Raw genomic sequence first — 23541 nt, forward strand, 5'->3', positions numbered from 1 at the left:
AGGAAGGATCATCAAAATCTTTCAAGTCATTTGGAGTAGGGCCTAGGCCACCCCTCCTGTCTCTAGGCTAAGGGAGTATCCTTCCATGGGGAATGTGCTCCCAGAGTCCTTTCATGCACCAGGGATACATCCTGGTTCCACTGTTAGAAGTACCATAGACTGCCCAGAACACTGACACTCATTTTCAGGGGGTCTGTGTCAGTCCAATGCAGGTTTTCCAGCTATCAATCTAGGGTCCATAAGCTCCCCCTTGTTCACAAAAGTTGTCTCTGTGGGTTTCTCCAGACTGGTCTTGACATTTTTGCTTACCACTCCTCCCTCTCTGCAACTAGATTCCAGGAGTTTGGCTCAGTGTATAGCTGTGGGTGTTTGCTTCTGCTTCCATTAGCTACTAGATGAAAGCTCTAGGATGGCATATAAATTAGTTATCAATCTCATTATCAGGGAAGAGTATTTAAGGTATCCTCTCCATTATTGCTCAGATTCTTAGTTGGGGTCATGCTTGTAGGTCTCTGGACATTTCTCTAGTGTCAGTTTTCTCTTCAGACTATAATTGTTCCCTCTATTATGTTATCTCTTCTTTTGCTCTCAACTATTCATCCCCTGACTCAATCGTCTTGGTCCCACATGTTCTCCTCTCCTTCCCTTCTCTTCCTCCTAACTCCCTCTCCACTCACTTCCCCCTCCCAAAATGCTCAGGAGATCTTGTCTCTTTCCCCTTCTATGGGCTACCTTGTAAGAATTTCTTAGGTTCCTCCTTGTATCCTAGCTTCTCTGGCAGTGTGAATTGTAAGTTGGTGATCTTTGCTCTCTGTCTAAAATCTATATATAAGTGAGTACATACCATGTTCCTCTTTTTGTGACTGGGTTACCTCATTCAGGATGATATCTTCAAGTTCCATCCACTTGCCTTGGAATTTCAAGATTCCATTGCTCTTTTCTGCTGAGTAGAATTCCATTGTATAAATGTGCCACATCTTCTTTATCCATTCTTCAGTTGAAGGGCATCAGGTAGCTTCTAGGCTCTTGCTATTACAAATAATGCTGCTATGAACAGTTGAACAGATGTCTTTGTTGCATGGATGTGGATCATTTGGGAATATGCCTAAAAGTGGGGTTGCTGGATCCAATGGTAGACTCATTCCAATTTTCCTGAGGAACCACTGTACTGATCTCCAAAATGGCTGTACAAGTTTGCACTCCCACCAGCAGTGGAGGAGTGTTCCCCATTCTCCACATCCTCTCCAGCATAAGCTGTCATTGGTGTTTCTGATTTTTTGGCATTCTGACAAGAGTAAGATGGTATCTCAGAGTTGCCTTGATTTGCATTTCCCCGATGGCTAAGGATGTTGAGCACTTTCTTAAGTGTCTTTCGCCATTTTGGATTTCTCTATTGAGAATGCTCTATTTAGTTCTTTACCCCACTTTTTAATTGGATTGTTTGGTGTTTTGGAGACTAGTTTCTTGAGTTCTTTGTATATTTTGGAGATCAGCCCTCTGTCAGATGTGAGGTTGGTGAAGATTTTTTCCCACTCTGTGGGCTGCTGTTTTGTCTTGTCAACTGTGCCCTTTGCCTTATAAAAGCTTCTCAGTTTGAGGAGGTCTCATTTATTAATTGTCAGTCTCAGTGTCTGTGCTACTGGTTTTATGTTCAGGAAGTGGTGTCCTGTACCAATTTGTACAAGGGTTCTCCTACTTTCTCTTCTAAGAGGTTCAGTATGGCTGGATTTATGTTGAGGTCTTTGATCCATTTGGACTTAAGTTTTGTGCCTGGCAACAGACATGGGTAGGGCTATCTTCAGTCTTTTACATACCATCATCCAGTTATGTCAGCACTATTTGTTGAAGATGTTTTCCTCATCCCATTGTATTCTTTTAGCTGTTTTGTCAAAAAGCATAGGTATGTGGGATAATATCAGGATTTTTGATTGATTCCATTGGTCAACCTGTCTATTTTTGTGCCAATACCAAGCTGTTTTTAAGGAATGTAGCTCTATAATAGAGTGTGAAGTCAGGAATGGTGATGCCTCCTGAAGTTCCTTTATTTTACAGGGTTCTTTTGGCTATCCTGGGTCTTTTGTTTTTTCATATATAGAGAGACCTTTCAAGGTCAGTGAAGAATTGTGCTCATTGAATCTGTAGATTGCTTTTGGCAAGATTGCCATTTTTAATATGTAAGTAAGACTACTTATCCAATAGCGTGAAAGATCTTTCCACTTTCTGGTATCTGGTATCTCCTTTAATTTCTTTCTTTAAAGACAAAGTTCTTGTTATATAAGTCTTTGACTTGTTTGGTTAGCATTACCCCAAGATATCTTATGTCGTTTGTGGCTATTGTAAAGAGTAATGTTTCTCTGATTTCTTTCTCAGCCCCTTTATTGTCTATATATAGTAGGGCTACTGATTTTTTTAGTTAATCTAGTATCCTGCCACTTTGCTGAATGTGTTTATCAGCTGTAGGAATTCCCTGGTAGAGTTTTTCTGGTCACTTATGTAAACTATATCATTTGCAAATATTGACAGTTTGACTTCTTCCTTTCCAATTTTTATCCCCTTGATCTCCCTTTGTTGTCTTATTGCTCCAGCTAGAAATTCAAGTACAATTTTGAAGAGCTATGGAGATGGTGGACAGCCTTGTCTTGTTCCTGATTTTAGAGGAATTGCAATAAGCTTCTCTCCATTTAGTTTGATGTTGGCTGTTGATTTACTGTATATTGCTTTTGTTACTTTTAGGTATGTTCCTGTTATCCCTGACCTCTCCAATACCTTTATCATGAAAGGGTGCTAGAGTTTGTCAAAGTCATTTTTTAGCATGTAATGAGATGATTATATGATTTTTCTTTTTCCATTTGTTTACATGGTGGATTACATTGATAGATTTTTGTATGTTGAATCATCCCTGCATCCCTGGGATAAAGCCTACTTGGTCATGTTGGATGATTTCTCTGATGTGTTCTTGGATTTGATTTGCCAGCATTTTATTGAGTATTTTTGCATCAATGTTCATGAGGGATATTGGTCTGTAGTTCACTTTCTTAGTTGTGTGGCTTGGGTACCAAGGTAATTGTAGCCTCATAAAAAGGGTTTTGTAATGAACCTTCTGCTTCTATTTGAGGAGTTCTATTTGAGGAACAATTTGAGGAGTATTGGCATTATTTCTTCTTCAAATTTCTGGTAGAATTCTGCACTGAAGCCATCAGGCCCTGAGCTTTTTTTTTTTTTTTTTGGAAGGCATTTGATGATTGCTTCTATTTCATTAGATTGCTTATCTGTTCTTGATTTAATTTTGGTAAGGGATACCTATCCAGAAATTTATCCATTTGTGTTTAATTTTCCTTTTTTGTGGAGTACAGGTTTTCAAAATATGACCTGAAGAGTCTCTGGATTTCCTCAGTGTGCACTGTTTATATCATCCTTTTCATTTCTGAGTTTGCTGATTTGCATGGTCTCTCTTTGCTTTTGGTTATTTAGGATAAGGGTTTGTCTATCTTGTTGATTTTTTGAAGAACCAACTCTTTGTTACATTGATTCTTTGTATTGTTTTCCTAGTTTTTACTTTATTGATTTCAGCCCTCAAATCGATTCTTTCCTGGAGTCTACTCCTCCAGGGTGAGTTTGCTTCTTTTTGTTCTAGAGGTTTCAATTGTGCTGTTAATTGTTTAATGTGACTATGCTCTGTTTTCTTCTATGGGCACTTGGTACAATGAACTTTCATCTTGTACTGCTTTCAAAGTGTCCCGTAAGTTTGGTTATGTTGTGTCTTCATTTTTGTTGAATTCTAGGAAGTCTTTAATTTCTTCTTTTATTTCTTCCTTGACTAGGAATGGCGCAATTGTGCATTGCTCAGTTACCATGAGTTTGTTGGGTGTCTGCAATTTGTGCATTTTGAAAATCTGGCTTTGTCATTTAATATCTTGTTTTCTCTGTCTATAGTGATTGAGAGTTTTGCTGGCTAAAGTAGCATGGGCTGGCATCTGTGGACTCTTAGTATTTGCAGAACATTTATCCAGGACCTTCTGGCCTTGAGAGTTTCCATGGAGAAATCAGGTGTTATTTTGATAGGACTGCCTTTGTATGTTACGTGGCCTTTTTCCTTTGCTGTCCTTAATATTCTTTCTTTATTCTGAATGTTAGGTGTTTTGATTATTATATGAGGGTTTTTTTTTTTTTTTTTTTGTTCAGTCTATTTGGTGTTCACTATGCTTCTTGTACTTTCATAGGCTTGTCCTTCTTCAGATTGGGAAAATTTTCTTCAATGATTTTGTTGAGTATGTTTTCTGCACCTTTGAGCTGGGCTTCTTCGCCTTCTTCTATGCCGATTATTCTTATATTTGGCCTTTTTACAGTGTCCCACATTTCCTGGATGTTTTATGTTAAGGATTTGCTGGATTTAAGATTTTCTTTGGTCGATGAATCAATTTCCTCTAGTTTATCTTTAACACCTGAGATTCTCTTTGATCTCTTGTACTCTTTTGGTTCTGTTTGCATCTGTACTTCCTGATTGTTTACTCAGTTTTTCTATTTCCAGCATTCCCTCAGTTTGTGTTTTCTTTATTGTCTTTATTTCAATTCTCAGGTTCTGAACTGTTTGAATTGTATCCTTCATCTGTTTGATTTTTTTCCCTTGGCTTCCCTTACTTTTTAAAAGAGATTTGTTTATTTCTTACATTTTTTGCTCAGTCTTTTCCTCTATTTCTTGCAATTTTTTGTTTGTTTTTTCTTCCATTTCTATAAGGGATTTTTTCATACCATCTTTGAAGGCCTCTATCATTTTTATGAAGTTATGTTTTAAGTTGTTCTCTTCTGCTTCATCGGCTTTGGTGTGTTCTTGTCTAGATGGTGTAGAGTCCCTAGATTCTGGTGATGTCATATTGGTCTTTCTATTGTTGAGTGTTTTCTTGTATTGCTGCCTTCCCATCACTTCTTCCAGTGGGTGCAGGTGAGGCCTCTCTCTCTCTCTCTCTCTCTCTCTCTCTCTCTCTCTCTCTCTCTCTCTCTCTCTCTCTCCCTCTTTCCTGCTCTATCAGTGGGTGTAGGTGAGTCAGTATTTTGATCCAGTAACTCTGGATGATCTGAGCTCTCTTCGAGGTCTTTCAAGCAGAGGCCACAGCAGGGCTAATGATGTGGGGAAGGCAAGTTGTGGATGGTCTCAAGCACTCAGGCAGAAGTCAGGTAAATGAGCCCCAAGGTCTGGTAAGGGCAGGCTCAAGATGGTCCAGCATGGAAGGGCAGGTCCAGTATGCTTAGAGCTTTTTCTGGAGCATTGAGCCCAGCAGGGCCAAGGATGAGTGGAAGGCAGGCTCAGGATGGTAGATGGTCTGGTATGACAGGACTCAGGCAGAAGGTAGGTGAAGGGACCCAAAGGTCAGGTGAGGGCAGGCTCAAGATGGTCCCTCGTTGAGGGGCAAGTCCAGTATGCACAGAGCCGATCCAGGAAGTTCTGAGGAGATGGTGGGGGTGTTGGACCTGTGCTCTGGCTAGATGCTCAGCCTGAGCAGTGGGCCCATCAGGGCCAAAGATGAGGGGAAGGCAGCCTGTGGTTCATGGATGGTCTGGGGTACCAGGACTGGACCACTCAGGCCAAGGTTATAGTGAGGAGGAAGTTTCAGAGCTAACCCAGGAAGTTTCCAGGAAAGGATGTAGGGGTGGAGGAATTTGGCTTGGGCTGGTCCCAGGCTCACCTTAGGCAGAAGGCTGGCAAAGGGGCCCAAAGGTCAGGTGAGGGCAGGCTCAAGATGATCCCACATGGAGGGGCCGACATATTATTACTTTTTAAGATTTATTTCTTTACTGTATATAGTGTTCTGCCTGAATGTATCCCTGCAGGCCAGTAAAGGGAACCAGATCTCATTACAAATGGTTGTGAGCCACCACATGGTTGCTGAGAATTGACCTCAGTATCTCTGGAAGACCAGGCATATTTTAACAAAAGTGATACTCCTTGTTTCCTGAATATCAGGTGTGCATGGACGAGCCAAGTGTATCAGAGTGAAATACACATCATTATTGATTATATATATATGTAGGGAAACTTATTCTGCAAATTTCTTTTAGGAATGGTTGAGGAGTACCAGTTGCCTTATTACGACATGGTGCCTTCAGACCCTTCGATAGAAGACATGAGAAAGGTTGTTTGTGACCAGAAGTTCCGACCAAGTATCCCGAACCAGTGGCAAAGCTGTGAAGTAAGGCTTTTATTTTCTCCTCTCTGTGTCCTCCTCTTTTCCCCTCTCCCCTTTCTGCATCCTCCTCCTCCCTCTTTTTCTTCCCTCTCCTCTTTCTGCATTCTACACCCTCCTCTTCCTTCCTCTCCCCCCTCCCTCCTCTTTTTCATCCACTGGAGATCAACACAAGCTATGTTCTCATGTATTCCTTTCTATTTTTACTTTTCAGATTAGTATCAGTGAGGATTTTCAGAGTATGTAGTTCTTTCTTAACCCAGTTGCTTAGTTTATTCTATATATAGAGAGTTGCCTTTTTTTTTTTATGTCTTTAGAGGGATTTTATTCCCTTTAGCAGTGTGAGACCATGACATGAACCTCCTAAGCCCTGGAGGCTTCTGACAACAGGACATTAATGCTTCTCTGAAGTCCTCTGTGGTTTAAGTAATATAGTCTGTGACATGTCCTCACCAAGGTGACTCAACAGTCATCCTTACTTCTTTCTCCTTGGTGCTGCCATCCCCATGCAGGCTCCAGGTCTCTATATCTGGCAAAGAGAGGAAACACATGTGCACACACTAGCTTTTCAGTGTTTGGTACAAGGGATACATGGTTTCCACTAATGCCTCATAGAACCAGTCACATGGTCTCACCATACTTTAAGGGGCTGGGAAATGAAGGACATGGATAAAATCAGTGACTAATTCATATAGTGCTCGGTAACACTAATCTCTAGCTGTCTGAAGCTTAACCTTCTTCATCAGAAAAGGCCCCCCTCCCACCTTAGATCCAGTTGTCATTTGTCTTGTCATTGTAGGCAATCCAGGACTATAACCAAACCATGGTGGACACACAGTCTGCAGAAATTATTCTGCCCCCCATAAATGCTTCCTAAGTGTTGTTCCCCTATTATGTGTTTCAATCTTCCCTTCCAATCACTACTGTTTATTTTCTGTTTTATTTGAATATAATAAATAAGGCCATTTTATGTGACACTGTTACTTTTTATTTTGTTATAGGATTTTTTTTTCTTATGTAGCTGCCCCTTTATCCCATTTGTTTCCTTCTTCCATGATTTTAGCTCTTTTGTTTAAGGCAAGTCTTACTATTTTTGTCTTTTGTGTAGTTATCTCAACACTGTTATTTGAGAAGGGGCTTGTATAATGTAACAGAAATAATTATTTTTTTCTAATAGTATTTGTTTTGTTGGTCTTTTTTTCCAAGGCAGAGTTTCTCTGTGCAGCCTTGGCTGTCCTGGAACTCACTCTGTAGGCCAGGCTGGTCGCAAACTTACAGAGATCCACCTGCCTCTGTTTCCCTATCGCTGGCATGCACCACCATACCCAGCTATTATCAGTTTTAAGCACAAGGAGATACAAACTGGTAAAATTTAAAATATAATAATTAAATGAAAATGTGTGAATACACAGTTTGAAAAGTAGAACACTCTGAAATCTTTGAGGAATTTTCTGCCTTGCTGAGTGGTTAATATTAATGATTTCTCATTATTTTCTGCTTTTATTTAGATTTTTGCCATATGTGTGTAACTTGAAAAAATATTTGCATTTGTATATTTATGGAAATTATGAGCAAAACTTATTACAAATATGTTTTTTAATTTTTCATCATATATATGAGAAATATATATATATATATATATATATATGAGCAATCTGTCCATTTTCATTGCTATGTATATATAAGAGAATTTTTCTATTCTAGTATTAGTTATCACTTGTGATTTATAACATTATTAAAAATGATGTTGCTATATGTACTAGTGAATTTTATTCTTGCTGTGACAGAATACTTGACCAAAAGGACTTAAAGAAGGATTGGTTAGTTATAGCTCAAGTTTGAAGGTGTCATGATGGTGCAAAAGGCATGGCAGCAGGTAACAATGTGTCTTAGTTTCTTTCCTATTGCTGTGAAGAGGCAACATGACCAAGGCAACATAAGAAAGAAAGCATTTAATTTTGGGTCTTATGGTCCCAGATGATTAGAGTCCATGGCCATCATGGTGGGATACATGGCAACAGGCAGGCAGGCATGGTGCTGGAGCAGTAGCTGAGAACTTACATCTGTTTCATCAGCATGAGCAAAGAGAGACAGGAATGGTGGGAGTTTTCAGAACTTCAAAGCCCACACACAGGGCCGCATCTCCTCTAAGAAGGCCATACCTCCTAATCTTCTGAAACAGTTCCACTAACTGTGGACAAGCATTCAAACATACAAGCCTAAGGGGAGCTTTCTCATTCACACCACTACACACTATGTTCAGGATCAGGAAGCACAGAGGAGAATAGTGATGCGTAGCTGTTTCTCTCTTTTTCACTCAGCCCAGGATGTCAGCCATGGAATGTGTCACCCCCATTTGAGGTAGATCTTTTCTCTTAAAGTGTTCCAGAAATTAATGTATTATGAAGGTGATTCCAAATTTCTCCTGATTGAAAGTTAGACTTCCATTGCCGGGGCTGGAGAAATGGCTCAGTGGTTAAGATCACTTACTGTTTTGGCATAGAAACAGAATTCAGTTCTCAACAATCACATAGTGGCTCACTACTGCCTGTAACTGCAGTTCTGGGGGAGGGGGAGGTCTGATGCTTTCTTCTGACACACACAATTAAAAAATCTAAAAAGACAGTATCCATCATGCTATATAAATATATATGTTCAAAAATTTGGAAAATATGAAGATCTTTATACTTTTGTATCCACTTAGACAGGTACAGCTCTCTGCTCCTTCTTTCTTACTATGGTTCTGGAATTTCTGATATAATGTTACCTGGAAGTGGTGGTGGGCAATGCTTTTGCTCCTTAAAACTTTTTTTTTTTTTTTTTTTTTTACTCTTGAATGTGCCAACTGCTATATACTTTTATTTTTAGGTTCAATAAAAATGGACTTTGATCTTAATAAAAGTTTGATTCTTTAATGCCTTTTCTACTTTAAATTTGTTTTATTTTTATATGAATGGATATTTGGCCCACATGTGTGTATGCATACCATGTGCACAGCTGGTGGTCAGGAAAGTCAAAAGAGGGCTTTGGATTCCTGGAGCTGGAGTCATGGATGGCTGTAAGTCACCATGTGGGTGTTTGGAATTAAACCCAGGCCCTGTGCAAGAGAAACAAGTGCACTTAACAGCTACACCTTCTCTCCATCCCCTTTAACTGCTTTTAAAGAACTTTCCTCTTTACTACTTTGCAATTTCTCTATGTCTCATGGCCAGCCTTTTTGTTTGTAGGTACTTTAGGTTTTTTTTTTAAGGAAGCTCTCACTGTGTAACCCAAACTTGTAGGAGTCCTCCTGCTTTTGCCTCTCAATAAATTCAGCTTTGTGGTTAAGCTTGTTTGGGACAAAGACTGTTCTGATTGTAAGGATTTGTGAAATTCCTCTGTTCCAAAATATCCAGTGATAATACGTCTGCAGATAATTCTTCTCTCATTGTCTCCTTTTCTATTTTTGGACAGCTCATTGGCTGCTATTAAACCTTTCAGATTTTACTTTAGTTCAGGGGTATTTCCTGTTGGCACCTGTATTCTTAATCCCCTAGATTTCTTTTCCACGTCTTTACTTCTGCCACAGATATGTTTAATCCGCCATTTAACTTATCTACTGGATTCTTTATTCTCATACCAAGAACTTTTACTGGTTCTGAAATTGTTGTATTAACCCCAGCCCCAGGCTGTTCAAGCATTATTTCTTTTTTAATACACATTTCTTATCATTGAATTTTAATAATGGATGTTTCATGGATCTGATTCTGTTGGTTATTGTTTTGATTAATTCTTGCTTATTGTACCCCTTCCCCTTCTCTGAGTGCAGAATTTTATTATGAGTTTAGGTTCACTGAAAAACTTGGGCAGATTTTTTTTTCACCCTAAGTCCAAGTAAGTGGTTTTCCTTACAAACTTCCTTTTGAGGGAAGATTTATATACATGCATTTACTTTTATTATGTTTACTTTCTTATACGTAAGTGGGAGTACACACATGTACCAGGGCATGTTCACCAGAGGCCAAAGGACAACCTGCAGGAGTCAATTTTCTCTTTCTAGCATGTGGGTCCCAAGATCAAACTCAGGTTGACAGGCTCTGTTACAAGCACCTTTACCTGCTGAACCATCTTGACAGCTAAGGATTCATGTTTACATTTGGGTCTTTTTTTGTGTGTGTGTGTGTGTGTGTGCCTTTAAATGTTTTCTTTGCTTTCCTGTCTTTCACATGTGGTCCTCATCTCTGATTTTCTAGAACAGAAGATTGACATATGCTACTGGAGCTCCTCTTGCTACAGTGACTCCCTGGGTCTTCCATGTTTTATGCTTTTACATTGATTATTCCTCTAAGTACTACCTTAGTTAGGTTTCTCTTGTTGTAAAGAGACACCATGACCAGGCCAATTCATATAAAGGAAAACATTTAATGGGGACTGTCTTACAGGTTCTGAGGTTGAGTCCATTGTCATCACGACCATGGTGGGACATGACAATGTGCAGACAGACATGGTGCTGGAGAAGGAGCTAAGAGTTCCTCATCTTGATCTGTAGGCAACAGGAAGTAAACTATGTCCCATTGGGAATAACTTGAGCATATATGAGACCACAAAACTCACCTCCACAGTGACACCCTTCCAACAACAAGGCAATACCTACTCCAATAAGACCACACCTCCTAACAGTGCCACCCACTACAGGCAAAACACTCAAACATATGAGTCTGTGGGGGCTATATCACCACAGTATTTGCCTTCTTTCTTTGATAGTTCATTCATACTAACGTTTTATATTTGTTCTCAGATCATTATTTGTAGCATGCAATTATGAATGGTAATAGTGTAAATCTTAGTTTTCCCCTTGACTCTTTTCATGTGTGTGCACATCTGATGAAATGTAACTGAGAATTGAAACTATTGCCAAACCCTTCCTTCCATGATGGCTCATGTATCTTTTTTCTCCCCCTTTTTTATTTAAATTTGAAACAAGGTTTTTACATGTCAATCCCAGTTCCCTTACCCTCCCATCCTCCCCCATCATCCTCACTAAACCCCAGCCCATCCCTTTCTGCTCCCCAGGGAGGATGAGACCTTCCATGGGAGTCTGTAAGGTCTGTCATATCATTTGGGGCAGGGCCTAGGCCCTCCCCCATGCCTCTAGCCTGAGAAAGTATCCCTCTTTGTAGGATGTGCTCCCAAAGTCCATTTGTATACTAGGGATAAATACTGATCCATTACTAGAGACCCCATAGACTGCTCAGTCCTCCTAACTAACACCACATTCAGGGAATCTGGGTTGGTCCTATGCTGGTTTCCCAGCTATCAGACTGGGGGCTCATCCTTGTTCAGGTCAGCTGTCTCTATGGGTTTCTCCAGCCTGGCCTTGACCCCTTTGCTCATCATTCCTCCCTCTCTGTATCTGGATTCCAGGAGTTCAACTCAATATTTAGTTCTGGGTGTATGCTTCTGCTTCCATCAGCTACTAGATGAAGGCTCTAGGATGGCATATAAGGTAGTCATCAATCTCATTATCATGTAATGGCATTTAAGGTAGTCTCTCCACTATTGCTTAGATTATTAGTTGGGGGTCATCCTTGTAGATCTCTGGGCATTTCCCTAGTGCCAAATTTCTCCTTAAATCTATAATGGCTCCCTCTATTATGGTATCTCTTTTCTTGTTCTCCTCTATGCCCTGTCTCAATCTTCCTGTTCCCTCATGCCCACATCTCCCTTCTACTTCTCCCCATTCTCTTTCTCCTAACTCTCTCTCTCCTCTCCCTCCATGCTCCCAATTTGCTCATGTTGCTTTTTAGCTGTTTGTTGGAGACAGATTTTCATCTAGATGGCTTGGTCTTGAATTCCTGCTGCTCCTGCCTCCAACTCCCAAATACAGGGACTATGAGCTTGCACAATAGCACTTAGTTATCATTGCCCTTCTTGGAGGAGTTCAAAAATAGCTACCATTATGTCTCAGAATCAATGACTTCATTTAAGCTAATGTTTTACAAGGTTAATGTTCATGCCTTTTAAAATGATTTTTTTACAGAAGTTTGGCCTGGTTTCCTCAGTCTTCCCCTGATTTTTTTTATTTCACTTCTTTTGTACCCTGCTGGTGCACCTTTAACCCTTTGGTGTCTTTCTCTCCCAAAGGCACTCAGGGTCATGGGAAGAATCATGCGTGAGTGCTGGTATGCCAATGGGGCAGCCCGCCTGACAGCCCTTCGTGTGAAGAAGACCATTTCCCAGCTGTGTGTCAAGGAAGACTGCAAAGCCTAACACCAACAGGCAAAAAGGAACTTCTCACAGCTTCCTCTGTGTCTCCTGCTTTGTGTAAATGTTTTTGCTTCTTTTTGCTGTGTTTTGTTTTAGTTCTACCTCAATGATGATTCACTACAGTGTTTAAGTGTCCCAAAGGCAGCATGAAAAGATAACTCTAAAGTTAAGCATGGGCAGGTCTTGACTTTTCCAATCTCCATGTTGTCATTAATTTTATTTTTAAAGGTGACACGACTCATTCTGTTCATATAAGAAGGAAGATGTTATGAATGTATAATAAGCTACATAAAATAGTAGAAAGAAATAAAACAAATTTTTGTTTACTTGAACCAAGAACACACACAAATGAGATGAAACATACTAAAAATGTGAACTAGGGAAGATTACAGGGAACTAGAACTTTAGAAACTATATGGACCCTTGAAAAGTAACTTTTGCTCAGAATTTTAGTGTCTAAAGCTTGAAGCAGTGGAGGTCATCAGCGGGTTTTGGGAGGGCTATCATGTTCTCCATGCTCACTCTCTCCTCCCTGCTTGACACTCTCTTCATCACCACAGTGGTTTCCAAATGGTTACAAAGCCACCTGATCCATTGCTTCTGATGTGTTACAGAAGTCTCTGATGTCTTGAATATTGAAATGTTCCAGAGTCACAGAGCTCATGCCAGAGATGGTAAACCTTGTGATAATGATCACTGTGAAGTTAGCTGGTTCACTATGTCCCCTTCAATTCCTATAGTGCTTTTCTTCCTAAGCTGGAACATCTTCAAGTCTGGTATTTTTAATTTGGTCATACAGAGAGTGTTTTGAGACAATGGACCTGCTAAAATTTCAGAACCAATCTACTAGCATTACTTCATAAAAATGCCATTGCTATCTCATCCATTAATGAGAAAAGGTCCTCTGAACACTGCCAACGATTGACAAATTATAAAGATACATTGTCTAGAGATGTATGTTTTAAGATGTAATTACTTTGTGGGTACACGGATAGAAAGAAAACAACAGGAAGGTAAACAAGGAAAGATACTGAGAAAAGTTAAGAGAACTCTCCAGAAGAGTTTAACTCACACAGAGAGAACCCCACTGGTTACTAGAAAATATTCCTGGCCTTTAAAAATGAATTTTTCATGGAGCGTTTGGAGGCTCTGCTCCTATTCTCCTTTTCTGATGTATGAAATATTTAACAGGACACCAGATATTTTATACAGATGTACTATACTGCTTTAGTGAATGTGATTTAACGTGATGTCTTTTAGTGTTCCCAAACTCAGAACACAATGCTGCCTCGACATGTTCTCAACATCTTGAAGAGTGATGCCACACACTGGCACATCCTATTCTTTGTTGGTTCTGGCAGTAAAAACCCATTGTCTGGATATTTTTAAAGCCAAATATTTGATCAAATACAGTGCAGTCCTTTCATTATAGGCACGGTGCACCTTTACTATTCAGCCTTTAGATGTTATGCTAAGTATAACACAGGGAGTAATGTTCTGAAGGGTTCACCTAAGTTTTCCACAAGAGTACAACTTGATGTATACATTTAACTATGGCAATATGCTACCGGATCCATTTCATTTGACTAGGTTGAGATAAGAGGAACAAAATGCCTTGATGACTATGGGATTTGCCTATATTTCCATTCTCAGTCATACATCCATCCATTTATAAGCACAGAGCACCCCATAACTCACTTGCCACAATATTAGGTACAAGAGGGAATAAAGAGATAGATAGGTCCTGCCCTCAGGGATTTTAAAGTCTAATTTGGGAGTGGGAAAAGGCATATGAGTATGAGGGAAGAAAGTAAATTGACAGATAAAGTATGCAGTGGGATGTCTTGAGTTCTGGGTGACAACGCTTTCTGAAATAGGTCTCAAAATCACTTGCAATTTGCAGCACATTTAGAAAGGATCTTTATTTAGATATTACAGTCTAATTATATTATCAGTATCGAAAAGGTGCGCCTATGTGAATGGATGTTAAAAAGAACTGTGTGAAGGGGTGATCTGGCTTGTGTTTATTCCCTTATTTCACACAGTTTCTGCATGAAGGGAGTGAAATTATTTACTTAGATGATTATTCAAATCTTCAATTAAAAAAAAACCCTAATATATACCACCATTTTGTGAATATACTTACTAGATTTTTAAAGAGAGAGTGTTTTAGCATCTTTATTTTTGTCATTATGTTTTCAAATTTATTTGAGAGTGTACAAATGTAACTTATATTTTATTGATTCAGATTTTACTGTGGAGAAATCTTCACATTGGTATGTTTTGAGACATTTTGTTTGTTCTTCTGCTGTTGAACTATATAATTCTTACATCTTAAGGGACAGAGCAACAAAAGTGTAAGGGAAACAACAGAAATTGTAATAATTTTTCCTTAACTCTCAATACAGTTACGCATAGAAACTGCTCACTTATAAAAATAGAGTAACATTTAGAGAATAAGGCAGATTTACTGTACATACCTCTGCAGTTCAATTTTATACTATGTGTTTTTAATGGAATGTCATGTAATACTTGTTTCTTTTAAATATTGTTATGAGCAAAAATACTTTCTTAGGCTAGGTACACAGTGACATTAATGTTTTGCTCGTTATGGATATTTTGGCTCTGGGTGTAGCATAGAACTTAGGAATGCTATTATGAATTTAGTACTATGTGCAGAAGTGATGGGATTTATACTCATTATCACTTCCTGAAGTATGAAACACATTATTTGTTGTCAACATTTGAGCATGAATTTGTTGCCTTATAAGTTGTGCGTTTAAGTTTGTAATCAGTACCAATTCTGTTGTATGCATTCTTCCATGTCTAAAATATTTGGCATGTCACATCTAGAATTCTTAATTTATGTTCTGCCTTGAGAGTTAAGTGAAACATGACTGTCGTACTCTATTTTAAGCATAGCACTTGCTTTTCATCTTTATACTTTCAATTAACTTTGCATTTTAAATTTCCATAATTGTATGAAAATAGTAACCTGATTGCAGTGTATGAAGAATTTAAAATCAGTTTTTATTTTAAAATGAGAAATCTACAATACAGTCATTAGATAAGAAGTTCCACAATAACCTATCATTTCGAATGCTTCTACTATTGCAGAATGATTAAACAAAAGAGAAGTCTACTGTCCTCGAATTTATTGGGGCAGAGCAAACTCAGGGCAATCTTGAAGTCTAAGCAAAAGTCCCAGGGAACTACTTAATGCATTGCCTGCAGGCAGGGAGCGGGCATCTGCCATCATACAAGGATCAAGAGAACAACTTAAAATTACTTGACAGGGAATAGCTTTTGATTGACTCTTGAAAGTAAACATGAAATTTTACATGGCTAAATAAGTTCACTTAAAATGTGGAGACTTTGATTTTCTATTAAGCAGTTAGGGGACAATAACAAATGTGTCAAAATTGGTAGCTGAGGTCTTCAATAATCATTTCCTTTATATAACTTTAAAACCGTTTACCTACTACTTAGAAATGTTGATACTTAGTGTCCTAAAATGATATCACTTTAGTTTTTGAAGCTATTATCTTTTTTTGTTTGTTTGTCTGTGAAATGTAATATTTCCACAGCTAGCAACACTGTGTTCCAGTTTCAACCGCTGATACTCAATTGGATTTCATTCACTATCTTGGTGAAAACAGTCATAATTTTCAGGGCTTTTATTTTCTCTTTTTTTTTGCAGGAATCTTTAAAACTAAACCAAAAAAAAATTTAGAATACAAAATATTCATTAAAAATTTAATATTAAGCAGAATTTCTATACTGTACACCTTTTATTTTTCAAAGCATTCTAATGCAAACCATGAGGTGCTTGGCTTCCTTTTTGCCCTCTTAACTTTTTTTTGTCTCATTAGTTTACACCTACTTTTAAATTCAGTGTTCTTCATCATCTTCCAAAATTATAGTTACTTCTTAATTATTTTTAAGCATAGCTATTATTTAACTTAATCATTACAGAAATTTACATTTGTGATGGAAAAGAAATCCCTTAGTGATCAAATTATTTCATATGTGCCACAGTGTAAAATGCAAATGAGAATTTTAAAGTTAAAATGACTCTGAACCTTATAACTTGATTCCAGTATTTTGTAGATGAAGAAACTGAAGATCAGACATAGGATGACTGCTAATTATCATAAAACGTGGCAGTGACACCTACTTCTGCAGCCTAGCCAACTTTTACAAAATAAAAAGCTAGTCAGCAAGTATCTAAACCTGCTGTGTATGTACATTAGCATAACATGTCTTTCAGCACTGATGGCCAAATCTTACTTCTTTGTGCATTTCCACTAAAATAAGTTGCTCAGATCTAAGTCAGTAGGAAAGTGAAAATAGGCATAAACAAGGGTTTTAAAAAATAGTTATCAAGCTACATAGACAAGCTGATAAAATTGAAAATAGAACTGAATAATGATGAGTGTGTGGAAGGTCTTAGTGCAGGCTGGAGATGCAGATGGGTGGCTGAGGGCTTGTTGAACATGTGCAGGGATCTACGTTGAGTCAACACTGAAGTGAGGAAGACAGGAAAGGAAGGGAGGGAAGGCAAGAGGGAAGAAGAGAGGGAAAAGGAAAGATTCTAGGATTAGAGAAGTTTCCAGACTCTTCCCCCACTTCCTTCCTACTTCCATTGGTCATCTCCCTTGTATTGGAGTGGGTGAAAGATGATTTGGCACATGAGTTGGGGGCTCTATTTAGTGTCATTTATCTGCTCTTTCTCTCACATTAACTTTGTCTTTGACATTGTTTTTCCCCAGTGGCAGATTTGCTAAAACCTGAACCACTCCACAGCTCTGTCCTTTTGTGTATTTGAGCACTGTCCAGATTGTCACACATTGAACTTCTTAACAAGGTTTTAATTTCCCCACTGTGTGTTAAGAGGTTTCGCCTCATCAATTCACTGTTGATTGTTCTCTTGGCACTGGGAAGAGGGCTTTGTTAATGGCAGGCATGACTTTCTCTTAAACTTCACTCAGATTGTCTGGCTATATTCTAGCTTTTAGCTAAGACATACAGAATGTTTCTGCTTCAATGCTGAATTTGCTTGTGCAGTGACTTGAACAAAGACTGTGAAACATATGTCCCATAATGTGAGTGTTCAAGTCACTTCTGTGATAACTGGTGCCACTGGATTGTTTTACTTCTGCCATCCTCTCAGAATTTTTATTTATTTATTTTTATGTGTTATGGCTGGTTTGACTAAATGTGTGTCTGTGCACCATGTGTATGCCCAGGCCAGAAGAAAAAGTATAATCCCCTGGAACTAGAATTACAAGTAGTTGTGAGGTCCCACATGGGTGCTGGAAACCAAACCTTGATCCTCTAGAAGAGCAGCTAGTATTCTTAACTGCTAAGCCATCTCTCCAGGCCAATTCTATCATGATTCTAGCATGTGCCATGCTCTGTAGAATGCAGATTATCCTGGAATTAGGTAACAATCTCCACTTTATATTTTCTTATTGATAACTGCCAGGATTCTTCCCTAGTTAGTTGTAAATGAACATAACATTTGTGAGAAAGTGAATTCCAGCTCATCCTCCTTTTAATACTGCCAGAAATGCATTTTCTCCTTGATGGTCTATGTGATACCAACACTTTTAGTGAAACACTTACTGACATCCTGGGCTTAGGAACTGGAGTATTAGCACATTCACTAAGAGCCTGAGTGTGGTTGGAAATTCACCTCCTTCCAGCATCCCACATATGAATTTTCCATAGGGAATGCACAGCCCAGGCCAGCTGAGGATTGTGGTGAACACTACAATGGGCTCTTCCCTCTAGACATAATTCTGCAACTCATAGAAAAGGACACATCACTTTCTATAGCAACATAAAAGCCTGGGCTATCAATCATTAAGAAATGGAAGGCATATTTAAAAATGGTTTTTGACATATGCAGACTGAAATAAGTTAGAAGAATAAATACTTTGACTCTTCATCTCAGTATTTCCAAGAGTGAGTGAAGCAGAATGTTTATCCTGTTGATAGATTTTTCCCCCCTAGTCCAGTTCATCTCCAGCTGGGCACAGGGATCTCTATTTTTAGCCATCCATTAAATTTTCATTCTGTAGGTGAATCTATTCATTTGCTTCTCCTGTAAAGGTAGGCTTGTATGTCAGGCTCTAAGAAAGTCAATCATAGGCAGTTATTTACCATTATACTCAGTTTTCACTGGCAAAATAGTAATAACTTAGCATTTTTAAAGATCTAGCAGTTTTCTGCTCTTTATTAGATGAGGATCCGGAGTAAAATATTAGACTTAGCTCATTTCTAGAATGGCATTCAAGTCTTGTACTCTCCGGACCTAGGCTGGGTAAGATTATTTGCACTTGATTGGTGTTTCAGGTTTTAAAATGGCCTAAAAAGAGATAATTAGATTCAAATCTTTTTTTTTAAGGATTTTAGATTGATTTTTCAGAGCACTAATACTAATTATACTTTTCTTTGGATAGTGTGACTCCTCTTACACCTAAGAACATATTACACATGTCAAAACCATTGCATTTGACATTGCAAAAACATGCCTTGAACTCTTGAACTACTGTGAACAGACCCACTGTTGTAAAGACCTTTTTGTAAGCTAGCTGATATGCTTAAGTATGTAAAAAGCTGTCGTTTTCCACAGACAGGCTCAAATGAATGTATATAAGGACTGTGAAAAAAATAAATTGGGTTTTAAAATAAGAACTGGTTGATAAATTGTATCCAAAATGTGCAGATGGGAATTGTAGTGTGTAGCTGTGTTTTCATTGTTGAAGGTTGAACAGAGTTCCACCGAGTCATAGATGACATTCAGATGTTTCATGAATTTCGAATAGGTGAACATATGCATTTTATAGTAATATATACTTATATTGTTTAGAAATAATCATATTTTAGAATTTAGTAAGAACTCAGTGATAGCCTTCATACCAAAATGTTTAACTTTGCCAACAGCAAGTCATAAAAGTATTTATTTTAAAGCTTTTTAATATTACTGCATAACTTCCTGCGGCCTCCAGGTGTACATACTTCTCTGCCTAAATGTTATATTTTTATGTATGCATTTTCAGAAAGCATATTGTTTTGTAAAGTGGCAAAGACAATAAATTAAGCACTTCTTGCACTTGTTTCTGTAAAGCATAAAGAACTCTATTTTAAATAAAAGAAAATGTGTCATATGTTGGTCTCCATGTGCTCATATTCTGTTTCACAACTGTGTTTATATTTGTATGCAGAGTGCAGACAGGGTACTAGGGATGAGTATTGGGTTCTGGTAGTACTGGAATTTCCCCACTACCCTCCCTCCCTTCTTTCTTTCCTTCTTTCCCACCAAGTTATATAGAATTCCAGAATGTCAAAGCCAGAAGACACACTTATTTAAAGCTGTTTTTCTGAATGACATTTAGGACAATATGTTCTTAAGGGTTTTATCTTTTCAATATTTTGCATTAATGTTTCCCAGTTTTTAATTTTATGTGGTGTTTTGCCTACACGTATGTATGTGCACAAAGCACATGCAAGTGTTCACAGAGGGCAGAAAAGAGGGTTACATCCTCTGGAACTGGAGGTTCAGATGGTTGTGAGTCACCATGTGGGTGTTGCAAATTGAACTCAGGTCCTCTGGAAAAGCAGCCAGTACTCTTATCCACTGAGTTATCTCTCCAGCGCTCTGGCCCATTTTTTTTTTAACATAATTTTTTGAAGAACTACTAGCTTGACCTATTCTCAAGCCTAAATGAGCTTCTGTCACACTTGACCAAGGAGGAGCTAATGGGCTCCCCCAGACTGATAGCTGGGAATCCAGCATGGGACTGACTCAGATCCCCTGAATATGGGTCTCAGCTAGAAGGACTAAGCAGTTTAATGGACCTCAGAGAGTGGAACTACAATGTATCCCTGGTGCACAAAAGGACCTTGCAGACACATCCCCCATGGGGGGACATTCCCTTAACCTAGAGACAGGAGAGAAGTCATAGTCCCTACTTCAAATGACTTGACAGATTTATATGACCCCACCTGGATGGCATAGCCCTGCATGTGGAATGGGGGGGGGGATGGGAGGGAAGGGTGGTCAGGGTGCATGTGAGGGGAGAGAGAGGGTGGGAGGGAGGGAGAGGGAACTGGGATTGACATGTATATATATATATATATACACACACACACATATATATATATATATATATATATATATATATGACTCAAGTCATTGACAAGCCTCTCCAACAGATGGAATAAACACTTAATCTTCACCATTCTCTTTAAACAAATGTTTGTTTGGTGTCTCTTGTGGGTGTTATATCATTTTTCAGATTGCATAATATGCAGTACAATATATACTTTCCTGGGTGAGCTAAGTGGTACCTACTTAATTCGTCAGTCAGAATTGAAATATCACTGAAGATGACTCTTATATCACTGTATATTTAGCAACAATATCTGATGAAATTTTATTGACTGAGAGATGATAGGAATATAATGATAAAATATTTTAATTACATAAGCGATCATAATTATAATGTTTTTAGATATAATAGTAACAACTAACCATGGGGTGTTCAAAACCTTTGTAATTAAACAGACTTTAAGGAAGCTATGTAATGCAAGCTTAATAAAATTCTGAACACATATTGCCCCTAGAAGTCAAGCAGTCCTTTGGAAAATCTTACTTCCTGTATAAGTTTAGGGTTGCCCAGTGACTAGAAATGTGTCTGAATGGGGTGGGGAGAAGCATGTATTCAACTTCAAGGTTTTGCTCTAGATAAACTATTTCATTAGCATGAATTTCTACAACTTGTTTAAAACTTAAGACACTGACATTGAAAAATGATGGCCTGTGGAAACAAAAGCCACAACTAGACTTCAGAAACCAACTCATTTAAATTATTTCACATTCATTACAGTTGATACTAACTCAAGTAAATAATTTGCCTTTCTCTTCAAGACACAGCAGTACTAAAACCAACTAACGATTGTTAATAAAAGCTCTCTACCTAGTATGATGGACCCTATCTATTATCCAAGCACTTAGAGGGTTGATGCTAGAGGATTGCTGTCACCTTTGGGATCCTGTGTAAGAATGGACACAATGTGTAAGAATCTCCTCTTCATGCTGGGCACTTTCCTTAAAGGATCAGCTAAAGGTTTTAAGGCAGCACCAGTGCATGGACTTAGCATTTAATAAAAACAGGTACAAGCATTGCCTTAAGGGTCTTGTCCAAGTAACATGAAGACTCATTAGTATCCTATCTCCCTCTATGGTAAATGTTTATAGATGTTGTTATATTGGTCAAATATTTCAGGATGGTCTGCAATGTCTCAGAAGGAATACAAGGGGGAGAAAAAGAAATGAACTAGTTCTTCCTTAACCACTTAACATAATAAATATGACCCAGACATTTTTTTAAAAGCACACACACACATCACTGAAAAAAGCCTAACTTTGTCATTCTCTCTCTGCATGAAGAAATTTCCAGGTACCACTGAACTTTGTACATTAAATTTCAAATATAACCAAATTGGATTTAGAACTACTACTGGCTATTCCATAGAAGAACCCTTGCTTCAGCAACTTAGGAAATTACACTTGATTTTCTTTTGAGTGTAACTCAATTGTGCTTGAAATTGTTCATTTGAACCCTTCTAAACAAGAAGCAGGTGGTTAAACGCAGGCCCTATTTAACATTTACACAAAATGTTCCCAGTACAATGCACGGTTGCTCTTTGAATGTCAGCTGCCTTTCCCCTCCCTCTCACAGCCTGTTCTTCCCTGGTCATTTCATTTGACCTTGCTATACATCCTCAAAAGGAGAATTGGCTCCAATGTAGTTACCTGCTAGGGTGTATTAGACTATTTTTATAGTCTTTCAGATAAAGCTTTTAATATGACCTAGTGCTGGTTACTGAAGCAGTTTAAGAAAAAGATATTGCTGAGTTTGCCTTATTTTAAATGGAGAAATACAGAGTGACATAATGATATAAAATAGTGAACCAGAACGGGGAAATACAGCCTAGGTTTGCTAGACAACAGAAACAAGGCTTTGCAAAAACTCATTTCAACCTTATGCAGCAGCCTAGATCATTGCTTTTATGAAATCCATGAGCTAGTTTATGGAATGCACGTTTTCATAGCTCAGGTTTTCTTTTGCCAGAATACATGGATGATACCGTAAACATCTACTGAGAAGCTAGCTGCCCTAAGGCACTTATACTCTCTGTTTTTATCCTGGTAGGAAGGTGATATTCAGAAATGTACCTATGGAGTACTTTATTTTCTGAAGCTCTCCTTTTGTGGGATCAGGGTGCATTTTCTCTCCCACTTTTCTCCACCCTTTGCCCCACCATCTCACATCATAGAACTCTTGCTCACTAATGTGAAATCTTTGTCTATTCTCATTAAGGACCATTCTGTGTTTCTAATGCCTAATGTCTGTCTAGAATTCAGCTTGACACTTCCTCTCAAGCATACCTTCTTGGTGATCTCCCTTACTTTTTGCCTTTCCCAAGGCAGGGAACTCCTGAACCTCTGCATTTGCTTCAGAATCCCCTTCTAAGCTCCAGAACTGTTGATGGGAAACCCAGAACTCATTGCAAAGTCAATAAAGAAGAGCTGACTCAAATATGAGTGACCATGGCTAAGAAATATGGAACTCTGCTACCCCAAATAATATGCTTCAAATGTGGGAATGGTTTCCTGACATTTTTATAATTACAGAACAGAACAAAGTAAGCATCAAAGTACTTAGAATATATTGATGGAAAAAATCAGATGGACTGATCATAGCCAATTCAGAAATCTTTGCTACAGGATTTTGATACTACTTAATTTTTTTTTTAAATTTAGTTTAGTGGAAGCTATTAATACATCCCAAGTGGTTTCATCTGACAGCTACAAGGATGCTGGATAAGCCATCAACAAATGCTTATCAAGGGAGTTAAACAAAGCCTAACATGATTTGATTCTAGGTTAGGCACATTCCAACTCTCCACAGTTTTGAAGTCCCAACAATTGGCCTTGAGGAGTCTTTAACCCGGGTGTGTGATGGGAGATGTTATTCTGTAAATATGTTTTTTCTTATTGGTTAATAAATAAAGCACTGTTGGCCAATAGGAAAGCAAGACA

The 23541-nt window shown here is 38.3% G+C and overlaps 1 protein-coding gene across 2 annotated transcripts in view; it reads left to right on the forward strand.

Annotated features, from left to right (window-relative positions):
* Positions 1-12705, forward strand: part of Acvr1c (activin A receptor type 1C) — an 84102-nt gene extending 71397 nt beyond the window's left edge. For both annotated transcript variants that reach the window (XM_051184661.1, XM_051184662.1), the window contains 2 exons: positions 6055-6185; positions 12303-12705. In XM_051184661.1, coding sequence (XP_051040618.1) covers positions 6055-6185; positions 12303-12428 — 257 coding nt within the window. In that variant the 3' untranslated portion in view covers positions 12429-12705. The remainder of the gene's footprint in view (positions 1-6054; positions 6186-12302) is intronic.
* The last annotated feature ends 10836 nt before the right edge of the window (positions 12706-23541 follow it).

Source organism: Phodopus roborovskii, unplaced genomic scaffold (assembly GCF_943737965.1).
Source record: "Phodopus roborovskii unplaced genomic scaffold, PHOROB, whole genome shotgun sequence".
In the NCBI taxonomy this organism is placed as follows: Eukaryota; Metazoa; Chordata; class Mammalia; order Rodentia; family Cricetidae; genus Phodopus; species Phodopus roborovskii.